Genomic DNA, 13,165 nt, shown 5'->3' with positions numbered 1-13,165 from the left:
CATCTCCTGCAACCTGTGCCCAATGCAACGATTTTGCCTTCTTCCACACCAACAGTCAATTACACTGCCACATAGTGGCCTCTATCACTTACGTTGCCACTTGCTCTCATGCAGTGGACCGGCACTGCTGACAGCCAGCCGCCCCACCCACCTAACACCCAGCATTCTAACATCTGGTGCCCACCTCTATTGCGTGACCAGTGCAGCGGTAGTACAGCAGCAGTCCAGTAGCGAGTTGCATATTTAGCTTTCATATTTGTTTTGTAGTTTGACTCTTAATTTCTTTCCGAGTGTTTGTGAGCTTGCATATTTAATTACATAAAATCCTTGCGTATTCTCGTATTTGAGAGGAGTTATATTGCTTATTGATAGCTGTAAAGTATAAATTCGCGATGTCGTTAGTCAGATGTTTGTTTTGGACAGCCAGTCCGCTTTTGACACAGCGCAGTGGCTAATGAGCGTTGAACAGCCGCTGGTGAAGCATCAGTGCAGTAGGGAGACGCATATTTAGCTTTCATATTTGTTTTGTAGTTTGATTCTTAATTTCTTTCCGAGTGTTTGTGCACTTGCATATTTAATTACATAAAATCCTTGTATATTCTCGTAATTGAGAGGAGTTATATTGCTTATTCATAGCTGTAAAGTATAAATTCTCGGAGTCGTTAGTTAGTTGTTTATTTTGGACAGCCAGTCCGCTTTTGACACAGTGCAGTGGCCAATGAGCCATGAGCAGCCGCTGGTGAAGTATCAGTGCAGTAGGGAGACGCATATTTAGCTTTCATATTTGTTTTGTAGTTTGATCTCAATTTCTTTCTGAGTGTTTGTGCACTTGCGTATTTAATTACATAAAATCCTTGTGTATTCTCGTATTTGAGAGGAGTTATGTTGCTTATTGATAGCTGTAAAGTAGTTGCTGACGTCAGTATCAATTATGCCTGTCGCTTGGGTTCTGAGGCGATCCTCAGTTCGTACGTGCGGCTGGCGGATTTGGTTAAGTCCACTGGCCACGCACGCTGAGTGCAAGCAGAGCTCTCTATTTGCAACATAGTTCCCAGAGTGGATCGGGGTCCTTTGGTTTGGAGCCGAGTGGAGGGTCTCAACCAGAAGCTTCGTCGACTCTGTGAGGGTGTTGGCTGCAGATTTATTAGACTTGTGCTATTGGGTGGGGAATTGTACGACACCCCTAGATAGGTCAGGGGTGCACTACACAAAGGAAGCGGCTACTCAGGTAGCAGAGTACTTGTGGTGCGCACATGGGGGTTTTTTGGGCTAGGCAGTAGTGCGAGGTGTCCTGATGAACACTCTCCAGTTGCCGTGCAGGCAGGGAAATCAGGACGCACTCAATGTAAAGACACTTCAGCTATCAAGATATTAGTAGTAAATTTTCAGAGTGTTCGGATTAAAGTTCCTTAATTTACTACCCTCCAGGAAGCGTGTGACGTGCAAATTATTCTCGGGACTGAGACCTGGCTGAACCCTGAGATAGGAAGTTCTGAAATATTTAGTGAGGGTTGGAAAGTGTATCGGAAAGACACGTCAGATACCGTAGGAGGTGGTGTCTTCATTGCAGTTGACAAAAATATTGTGTCTACTGAGGTCGAAGTAGATTGATTGTGAAGTTATCTGGACACGTTTAACAGGGATAGGAGAAATAAAGTTAGTTGTTGGGTGTTATTACCGGCCACCAGGTTCCATCGTGACAGTTCTAGAATCATTCAAAGGGAGTCTTTCATGCAGGAGGATCGTACAAACATACCGCCATTTGAGTCTCGTACAGATTTCCGTATGGAGGATATAGTGACAGACATCCCTGGGGTTGTGAAGCAGCTGAATGGGTTGAAAATAAATAAATCGCCAGGTCCTGATGGGATTCCAATTCGGTTTTACAGAGAGTACTCTACTACATTGGCTCCTTACTTAGCTTGCATTTATCACGAATCTCTTGCCCAGCGTTAAGTCCCGAGTGACTGGAAAAAGGCACAGGTGACGCTTGTATATAAGAAGGGTAGAAGGACGGTTCCTCAAAATTACAGACCAATGTGCTTAACATCGGTTTGTTGCAGGATTCTCGAACATATTCTCAGTTCAAATATAATGAATTTCCTTGAGACAGAGAAGTCCATGTATCAGCACAGCTTTAGAATGCATTGCTCCTGCGATATGAAACTCACCCTTTTTTCACATGATATCTTGCGAACCATGGATGAAGGGTATCAGGCAGATGCCATATTCCTTGACTTCCGGAAAGTGTTTGACTCAGTGCCCCACTGCAGACTCCTTACTAAGGTATGAGCATATGGGAATGGTTCCCAAATATGTGAGTGGCTCAAAGACTTCTTAAGTAATAGAACCCAGTACGTTGTCCTCGATGGTGAGTGTTCATCGGAGGTGAGGGTATCATCTGGAGTGCCCCAGGGAAGTGTGGTAGGTCCACTGTTGTTTTCTATCTACATAAATGATCTTTTAGATAGGGTGGATAGCAATGTGCAGCTGTTTGCTGATGATGCTGTGGTGTACAGGAAGGTGTCGTCATTGAGTGACTGTAGGAGGATACAAGATGACTTGGACAGGATTTGTGATTGGTGTAAAGAATGGCAGCTAACTCTAAATATAGATAAATGTAAATTAATGCAGATGAATAGGAAAAAGAATCCCATAATGTTTGAATACTCCATTGGTAGTGTAGTGCTTGTCACAGTCACTTCGATTAAATATTTGGGCGTAACATTGCAGAACGATATTAAGTGGGGCAAGCATGTAATGGCAGTTGTAGGGAAGGTGGATAGTCATCTTTGGTTCATTGGTAGAATTTTGGGAAGATGTGGTTCATCTGTAAAGGAGACTGCTTATAAAACACTAATACGACCTATTCTTGAGTATTGCTCAAGCGTTTGGGATCCCTATCAGGTCAGATTGAGGGAGGACATAGAAGCAATTCAGAGGCGGGCTGCTAGATTTGTTACTGGTAAGTTTGATCATCATGTGAGTGTTAATGAAATGCTTCAGGAACTTGGGTGGGAGTCTCTGGAGGAAAGGAGGCGTTCTTTTCGTGAATCGCTACTGAGGAAATTTAGAGAACCAGCATTTGAGGCTGACTGCAGTACAATTTTACTGCCACCATCTTATATTTCACTGAAAGACCACAAAGATAAGATAAGAGAGATTAGGGCTCGTACAGAGGCATATAGGCTGTCATTTTTCCCTTCTTCTGTTTGGGAGTGGAGCAGGGAGAGATGCTAGTCGTGGCATGAGGTACCCTCCGCCACGCTACGAATGGTGGATTGTGGAGTATGTATGTAGATGTAGACCTGTAGCATCAGTGCCACCACCAATGGCCTCACCACTGCTACACCATGGCCCTCCAACAGTACCAGCCTTCACCGTCACCACAACACTCACCATCCGAGCTTCACTCTCATGTGGGGAGAACTGTGTGGTGGTCTTTCACTGCACATCTCTCTTAACAGATCTGTTTGATCCTCGCTAACTACAGCTATCTGCTAAGGCAGTGAGTTTCTTCCTTCATGCATCTTTTCCACCTCAAAGCTGTCAATTCTGCCGACCAACTAGATAACTGCATACTACGATGGTTGGTGACTGGTCTAGGACTATAGCTCAGTTCCTAGTGAGGCTTCTCCCAACCCTACCTCACCCAGTCTTTCTATTCTCTTCCAGCATTAGTATCATCTTCTGCTCCATTCCCATGCCTTAATGGACACAGCACGTGGTGACATGTTTCATACTGAGATGCTTATCATATAGTTTCAAAATACAGCCATTCCATGCCCTATCAATGCCTGCTACACAGCCCAGTGTGTAAATTGGTGTTTTCTGCTGTATTTTCTGCAAGAGATGATTCATTCCATATCCCATATCAATAAAATTTGGTGTTGTCCTGGAGGATGAGGTAGTGACTTTCTTTGTTTAGTGTCTGCTATTCATATTGCACCACACCTTTGTCTAGTGCCATCACTTCAGTGAGTTACTTTGTCCAACATCTGCTAATTTTGAGACTATTTCATGTTTTTTGTAGTAGTTCAGTTGTTTAGTAAAATGTGTTGTTGTTTCTTAACCATGTGTAGATGTTAATCTTTGTGCGGCAATTAGCATTCATTATTTTACAATTTCTTAATTAATTTTGATGTTAGGTAGGGAAACTTTCCTACAATGCCATGAAAAATTTATTTTTTGTAAGAACAACTAGTATGGTTCCAGAATGAGATTTTCACTCTGCAGCGGAGTGTGCGCTGATATGAAACTTCCTGGCAGATTAAAACTGTGTGCCCGACCGAGACTCGAACTCGGGACCTTTGCCTTTCGCGGGCAAGTGCTCTACCAACTGAGCTACCGAAGCACGACTCACGCCCGGTACTCACAGCTTTACTTCTGCCAGTACCTCGTCTCCTACCTTCCAAACTTTACAGAAGCTCTCCTGCAAACCTTGCAGAACTAGCACTCCTGAAAGAAAGGATATTGCGGAGACATGGCTTAGTCTCGGTCGGGCACACAGTTTTAATCTGCCAGGAAGTTTCAACTAGTATGGTACTTTACTCGATGTGGTATAAAAGTTACAGATTGATAAAGCTAGGACAGTATTTCTATAACTATACAGTATTGCAGAGTAATATATGATTCAGTTTGAGGAGCATTCAGAAGAAACATTGCTGGGTTTGAAAAGTAATCAGTTATCATTGATGATGTAGCAGTGGGTGGTGGAATCTGTGTGGGGGTAGGCAATGTTTTTGAAGAAACAGAAGCAGCCCACAATGACAAGGAAAATCGTGATGTCTTCCTTGGGTTCCTCCAGCTTCTCATTCAGAAGTAACAGTAATTTATCTTTCAGTTCTGTTTTATGCCTGTCACAAAGTTCCCTGAAATCAGGGAACAAAGACAGCAAGGAACATCCAGCCAGCATCAGCATCTGCTGACTCCCTTTGCCTTTTCATTTCAGTAAGTTTTTCATTTCCAGCTTTGGCTTACGCTGGCAGCAAATGGAGGGAAAAAACATGGGGCAGCTACGCACTCTGCTTAGCAGGTGACAATAACCTTTCATGTGACTCATAACTACCAACCTTGTCACAGAGAATCTCCAACATATCTCTCATATTTTCTTGGAATGGAGAGAGGTATTGCTCTCCTTCCACTATTAAAAACAATTTTGATATGGTAGCTATATTCATAAGCAGCAATATATGACCAAAAATACACCAAATATAAACTGGTCACCAACTGCATTCTTCACTGCAAACTTTTCAAAATGTGTGCAGTGTTTATTTTGAAGTATCACAGGAACTATGGGCAATAACAAAAAGAAAACCAGTTCATTATCAAGCTGTGATATCACACTACAAGATGCAAAAAATCAGTTTCTTTCTTGCCATATAGTTTCCTTAAAACTAAATGAGAAAGAATGCACAGTAGAGAATACACATGAATCTCAAAACAGCAGTTTTTAATATTTTTCACAAAAAATAACAACTGTCATGGAAATAACTTTGCTTCATGCAAACAAAACATTTTTTATTTTTTTTTATTTTTTTTAATTTTTTTTTATTTTTTTTTTATTTTTTGCATTGTATCGCTGGTCACGTGGCATATTGTATGGCTTCAGTGTAAACCATGCCTAACAGGGGCTAAAGGTGATGCCTATAACAATTTCAAAGTTACACATTAGCAAAAATCTTCTAAAGATGCCCAAAACATGCTGATGTTCTTTAAAACCATGTAGCAAATTGTAGTCCTCTAATGGATCAGTTTGGCGTTGAGACACAAGATGACAAAGGGGAAAACAAAACCTTAAATTCTGCAGTTAAAAAATTGTTTAATTGTAACATTATACTATATTTCTACTGTTTTTTAAGTGTGAGTTGCTTCTGTTCATAAGAAGGCTTAAATGAGTAGGTGCACAGAGTTGTAGAGCATTATCATTATCATGTATCTGTTGTAGGATTTTAAGACTGAGTTTGAATATAGTGACATACTTAGACAGGGAAAAGGCAACTTATTAAATTGGCCTGGAAACAAGAAACATTATTCGTTTCAAATGCAGCTTACACTATTGAAACATTATATCTCACAAACCATGGACACATGTGAACATGCAGATACCACATTAATAGATCTCCTAAAAGTTTTCAAGGCTGTTAAATGATGTCAAAGGCACAAGCTTACACAGGACTGATACAATCCAGTTCATCATCCTGGATGCTGAATGTTAATCACAGTTATTAGGAACACACAAGGGAGCATGAAAGAGTATATTCCTGATGATACTGTTCTGCACAACGAAGTTTCATCCTTGAGTAACTGTGAGAGTCCTGAGGTCTATGCACAACACACAGTTGTTGCTGTGGATGACATCTTTTTTGGGGAAGAATTGCAGACATCATACAATATCTTAAAAAACTAACCACACTCACCTCATTATCAGTTAAAATAGAGGGCAGGTCCTGTGGGAGATTAAGATCAGCTCTCAGGTTGTCAGACAAAACACACTCAATCCAAATATGTTGTATTGACAGCTATGTCCCACATCTGTGACACACTGGTGGCTTCTCATCACAATGTAAGAGAATGCCATGCATAAATGGGCAGTGTCCCAGTCTAAGCCATGTAAGGGCTATTGCTTCAGCTTGTCATGGTTAGGAGGAGGTAAGAACTAAAGGTTTCATGGAACATAACTTATTATTCCTCACTTCCAGAGGCTGAGCCTCCCACCCACACATGGTCTTCACGTTCACAAATCAGATAACAGCCTGCTGGGGGACTGAACAGTGAGCAGGAGATGGAAGGGAACAAGCCTCCTTGGCAGCTGCATCAGCGAGTTCATTTCCTTGGAGCACTATGTGCCCTGGAACCCAGCAGAAAATTATTTCCTTGTCCTACCTTTGCCATCTGATCTGGGTACATCTGATCTGGGTACATCTGATCTGGCACTGTGAGAATATGAACAGATGAGGAATTTCTTCCCATGATGCCATCTCATCTGCTCCATTGCCCTCGGGATAGGAAACAATTCCCGTAATAAACTGAAAACTGCTCTGAGAGTCCTGTCCCGAGAACAATGCTTGGGAACATGACAGAGTAGCTGATAAAGTCCTCCCACATAGACCCATCCATGTAAACAGTAATAAAATCCAGGTGGTGATGTAAAATCTTGTTAAATTTAATTTTAAAAACTACAGTCGGGTGTACAATTCTTTCTGTAAACAGTCAATTCGAAAAGTGGACTGTGCCTCTTCAGTAGCAGGGGTCTCCTACTCTACTCATGGCCTTGGACCTTAATGTCCCCACCTGTAGTAAATCAAGGCTCTTCCTCACATGAATCCCAAATGTCCTCATAGCCCAAGGACAGTCATTTTAGTGGCAGCTGTGCAGTGGTCTTTGGTTACTTCCTATTATTTTAAAGCATTTGCATACATTATTATGTTATCATAATTATTTTTTAATTTACAATGTTTTGGCAGGGAGTGATTAGGTAGGTGACTTCTGCAAATGGTACATCCTGATCACTAGTCTCCTCCATTGACTACCAGTATATTTTTAATTATGTTATGTATGAAAAACAAGGACAGCAGAACTAATTATGTCTCTCCTTTGTTTAATTATTTGTATGACAGCGTCAGGTACGTCGCTGCTTAGCAGAAGGTCTGGTATCAACATATGAGCAAGCTGAATTGGCAGTGAAGTTGATGGGGATGAAATTTGAACGAGAGGAAGCATTAACTGCTGCAAAAGAATGCAGAGATCTTGATTCTGCACTATCATTTCTACAACAAGAATGTGAGCTTTGCATGGGAAAGTATCCAATGAAGCAGGTGAGGATCTGAATTTCTTATAATACTCTACTTCTGATACTTCTCTCTGACATCAACATCTTCCATTACAGATGTAAGATTTGTTTCAACATACTCATCCTCGTTCTTGAAATATAATCATGTTGCTTCCTCCCTTTTTCATGTAGCTCTGCAAAACTACATTCATCAGCAGTAAAATGTATTTTGCAATAGCTTCCTGAAACTGTATTTTCATGAAATATTATACAAATTTAACTTAGCTAAAGAATGAGAAGTAAAAAGTCTTTATTCACAATTAATCCTAGGAGAGAAGCCATGTTCCTGACTGATGCATTTTCTCATGTCTATTATATACTATTAATAGCTTAATTTATCATGACATTAAAGGACAACTTGTTGCTATAGCTTGACTATGTGAATGCAATATAACCATAGGGATATAAAATCTTAATGTATATTCATGTACATCTAATAGAGATTCAGAGAGAGTTATAATAACCATAGTAAACTTAAAAAAAGCAGAAATAATTAAATAATATGTGGATATGGATATTGAAGCTATTAAATTTCTAAAATAGGCTAACAGAAAATTGAAATGAAAATGATACTAACAACTTATAATTTAGTATCTGTCACATTATTCATAATAAGAGTAGTTGAAGACAGACACAAATAATGTTTTCATATAATAATTCCACAGGGTATGCAAGAACTTGCATACCCTGTGGAAAAGTTTTTTCAAATTGTTGCATATAGTTATTCACTTATGCAACTTTGTCACATGTACAACTTGGAAACATTTAAAGAAAATATCAATGCTGATTAACAACAAGATAATTAGAGAGTTTAGATGAAGCTTTAAAAAAAGAGCTCACCTGTATAACACCACAGGCAGTATGATAGCAATTGTGATGTCCTCTGCTCTTCTCGCATCTACATCATTGGCTTAGGCTGGCCGTTGGTGACTGACCTACTTGAGTCTGGAGTGGTCCTGTCAGAGGATCAGTGTCATTTGAGTATTGGCACCACTTGGTTGACAGTAATGTTTCACCAAGTACTCAGCTTCCATAACACCACAGGGTGGTGCCTTTTCAGCATCTTCCCTCCCAACCAGCAACCACCAGGTTTAGAAGACAAAGGTGGTGCTTGGTCCAGATGAGATACCACCAAGGAAGGCAATGGGTCATTGTGTTGCTGTTGCTGTGGAAGGCCAAGGCAAGACGAGACTCAATGTGAGATGATCCAGTCATCACAAGAACAGAGGGTCCATTGGGGTGGAGGGGGGGGGGGGGGGGGAGGGGTTACTGGTGGCTGTTGGGCTGCTGACCAAGAAGGGGCAGAGGCAAAGTTGGTTTCAGTGAAGCTGCCAAAGTCCAAGTGTGGAGGCCTTGGCATGCAGCACGGGCATGTGGTGGATGGAGACAATTTTGAGGGTTCAGCTATGGTGGCACCCAAACTGACCAGTTGACACCAGAGTGATCATTTGGAAGGAAGAAGCCTTGGTGACAGCATCCACCAGTAGTAGGCACAACATATCCAAAAGGATGTGGTGAGGGCAACCATGAAGCAATTCTGCCAGGCTATGGCCCTCGATCAGAGTAGCTAAGGAAGTTGGTATGAAGCTACAGAGAGCATCAGCTGTGATGTTTGACATAATTTCCCTAAGTGTGGATAAAAAGTTCTGCATGATAGTTGAAGGCTAGGTGAAAAGGTGCAATGTAAAAATGTTGAATCCTGTTACAGGCACAAAACTGTTAGAAGTCATAGGAGATAAATGCCATCTCATCAGAAATCAAGATTTGTGGGTTACTTTGAAGTACAATAACCTTTTCCAAGGCTATGATAGTAGTGGTAGGGACCAGCAAAAGCTAAGTGTATACAGATTCACACTTTGGCAGCATCAGGGTAAGTAGAGAACTTCTGGGAAGGTACAGCTTTTTGGGCCTGACTGGTAAAACACTGGTGTACCAGGTCCACAATATCAGTGTCATTATTTGACCAGCATATATGTTACCATGCCACTGTCAGGAGGAATCAGGATGCAGCAAAGGTCCTCGTCTGAGATCTAAAACACAACTCCTTGACTTATATATAGCTGATGCCACCATGACCAGTGGGAATGAAATTCAGGTCAGGGAGACCTGTCCAGCCACACATGCTGTACAAATTGAAGAAGGCAGTGTAATGTCATGTTATTGTGAGTGGCAGCCACAATGTCATGCAATGTTAAGGGAAAGGTTGAAAAAGCTAAAGTCAGTTCTGGAAACACACCAGTTCGTATTGATCAAAGGCTGGGGTCAGGTCTCAAGGGAAATCAGGACAGCATGTCCATGTTTGCACATACTGCCACTGCTCAATAGTCCATAAAGGATAAATTTAAATTTATGAACTGCATAAATAATTGCAGGAACCTTCTGCCCTATTTGAGAATAGCTTTGCTGAGAAGCAGAGAAGGCCTCAGAAGCACGTGCAGTTGGGTGCTTGATGCCATGAGGGTATTTATAGGAATGTACTGATACCATGGGTGGGGATACGTCTGTTGCTACTACTCGATGCGAACTAGGAGTGTATGGTCTTAAACATGGAAGCTACTTAATCAAATATTTTAAAGTCTGGAAAGCTTGTTGATAGCGATGTGACCATTTGAAATTTATGTCTCGATGCCATAGCTGGTTCCCTGGACAATAGTGTTTTGCTAGATTTTCAATGAATTGGCATTAATAGTTGATCTTATCCATAAACACCTGTAAGTTTTCGACATTTGCTGGGGACTGTATTTTATTGATCACCACAAGATAATCTTTTGTTGATTCAACCCATTTACCAAGAGTTTAAACCTTAAATATGTCAAAAAAAATTGCATAAAAGGACACTTGTGTATATTGCATTTAAGTCCTTCTGTTGCCAGTCTCTGGAACAAAAGGTCAAGGCTTTGAAAGTGATCCTCTTGAGCTGCACCTTTGACCAAAATATCATCAAGGCATGCAGCGCTGTTGGGAATACCCTATAGTTGAACCATAAAATCCTGAAATGTGTCAATGGCTGAAGGGATGCTGAAAGGTAACCATTTATAACGGTAAAGGTTATACGGCATGTTGAGTAGTAGGTAAGTCTGTGACGTTGCATCCAAGGGGACTTGCAGATATGACTCTGTGAGTTCAGTTTTACTGAGTAAAGTGCATTGACCCAAATTTTCAAAGACCTTATCTGTGCTCAATGGAGGTTAAGTTTCTACTTCACTTGTGCACTGATAGTTGCTGTCACAGAGTCCTAAGATTGCAATTGGGTTACCAGGGGACTGGCCAGTTGACTATGGGATGTAGGCATTAGTACCTCTTCGTATGTGTGTCCATCCAGCTCTGTTTTGAAGGTGTCCTTAAGAGCCAATAATGGGGCCTCTATCACTGTAATCTGCAGGGCCATAAGCTACATTAAAGTCTCTCTCTTTGATAAATATGCCCAAATTAGGCAAGATGACTGATTTAAAGGCTTATGTCACAATGTTCTGAGGCATCGAGGGATCACCAATTTAGTATTGGAGGGCAGCATGGAGGGTAAAAATCATAGGGGAAGACCAAGAGATGAATACACTAAGCAGATTCGGAAGGATTTAGATTGCAATAGGTACTGGGAGATGAAGAAGCTTGCACAGGATAGAGTAGCATTGAGAGCTGCATCAAACCAGTTTCTGGACTGAAAACCACAAAAACAACAATGTCACAATTAAATGACATAAGCCTCAAAATCAGTTGTATTGCCTAATCCTGGTAAGAAAATTTGGGCATATGTAGCATAAGGCCCTGCAGATTACATGTTGTGCACAGTTTCATGAAAATGTTGTCCACTTTTGGGTCAGCTACCCACACCAGATTTACTGTATCAGGGTGTATACGACCTGGGAGATCTGGGAAAAACCCAGGAGTTTTTTCATCCGGAAGAAAACTGAGAAAAACCTGGGAATTTTTTAGAATTTCAGGAATTTTTCATTTTAGTTTTCAGTTAAATTTTTGTATTTTTGACTGGTAAGAATCAATCTAACAAAGGATATTACTGTATTCCACTACTGCAGAATAATACTGCAACAATAAAACGTGAACGGGGAAAAAAAACCCAAATAAAACAGAAATAGCAAGGGAAATGTGCCATATTCAACAACAAAACACAGTGCTCATACAAGTGTTTGCCAACAGCAAAATGTGTCAAAGGCTTTAGGAAGATCATGCAATGCTTCATAACAACAAATTGCCTCTGATGAGTGTGACATCACAATTGTTTACATTAGATTCATTTTAGCGGTTACGAGTGGGCTCATGCGCATGCCCAGTTGAGTGGCATATTAGTAGTACCTTCTCCCATTTCTGGCTACAGAAATGTGGCTGCTGCTGAGTAAGCAGTCGCAGCAAGCAGCTAGATGCAACCGGGATAAATTTTACTGCCGTGCCCAAGCCGCCAGATTCACGCATGTGCATCAGGCCCAGATCTATGAGGGAGGGGGGGGGGGGGGGGGTGCAGGTGCCAAATTTTCATATTCTTTAGGAATAAAAATGTAGTTTCACAAAGTGCCTAGCATCCAGCACACGTTGGTCTATCAATTACTCATATGATTTTGATGCGCATCCCTGTTGGCTTTTGAACACACTCTGAGTTGATTTCTGAATGAATCATAAGTCGCGCAGGGTAGCCATGCAGTCTGAGGTGACTTGTCACAGTTTGCGCGGCTCCCCCCATCTGAGGTTCGAATCCTCCCTCGGGCATGGGTGTATGTGTTTCCTTAGCGTAAGTTAGATTAAGTAGTGTGTAAGCCTAGGGACCGATGACATCAGCAGTTTGATCCCATGGTAAAAAAAAAAAATAATAATTAAAAAATAAAATCATAAGTTGATTTTTGAATGCGTGCATAGTGTACGTGATGTCTCTGTCAGGGGAATCCTCCTCACATCTAGAAATAAACTTTCCTGCAGGCAAAAGGGGACCGGGCTATACAAGCCGAGCAGAGTAAAGCCGAATGAGTGAACGCCAGTCCGCAGCTCGTGGTCGTGCGGTAGCGTTCTCGCTTCCTGCGCCCGGGTTCCTGGGTTCGATTCCCGGCGGGGTCAGGGATTTTCTCTGCCTCGTGATGACTGGGTGTTGTGTGATGTCCTTAGGTTAGTTAGGTTTAAGTAGTTCTAAGTTCTAGGGGACTGATGACCATAGATGTTAAGTCCCATAGTGCTCAGAGCCATTTGAACCATTTGAGTGAACGCCAATTGCTGTCTGATTATGTGGTTGATTGGGTTTGTGAATGATCAGTGTTGTTATAATTACTAGGGAAATCCATAGATTCAGACAACCAGAGTGGAAATAAATGACTAACAGGAATAACGGGTAAG

At 41.4% G+C, this 13,165-nt stretch overlaps 1 protein-coding gene across 1 annotated transcript in view; it reads left to right on the top strand.

Moving 5' to 3' along the window:
• LOC126235125 (E3 ubiquitin-protein ligase lubel) overlaps positions 1-13,165 on the top strand; it is a 443,689-nt gene that overhangs the window by 365,844 nt on the left and 64,680 nt on the right. Inside the window, exon 17 of the mRNA XM_049943859.1 lies at positions 7,620-7,817. Within this exon, the coding sequence (XP_049799816.1) occupies positions 7,620-7,817 (198 nt within the window). The remainder of the gene's footprint in view (positions 1-7,619; positions 7,818-13,165) is intronic.

This window comes from Schistocerca nitens, chromosome 2 (assembly GCF_023898315.1).
Source record: "Schistocerca nitens isolate TAMUIC-IGC-003100 chromosome 2, iqSchNite1.1, whole genome shotgun sequence".
Classification (NCBI taxonomy): Eukaryota; Metazoa; Arthropoda; class Insecta; order Orthoptera; family Acrididae; genus Schistocerca; species Schistocerca nitens.
This window is presented reverse-complemented; position numbering and strand designations above follow the sequence as displayed.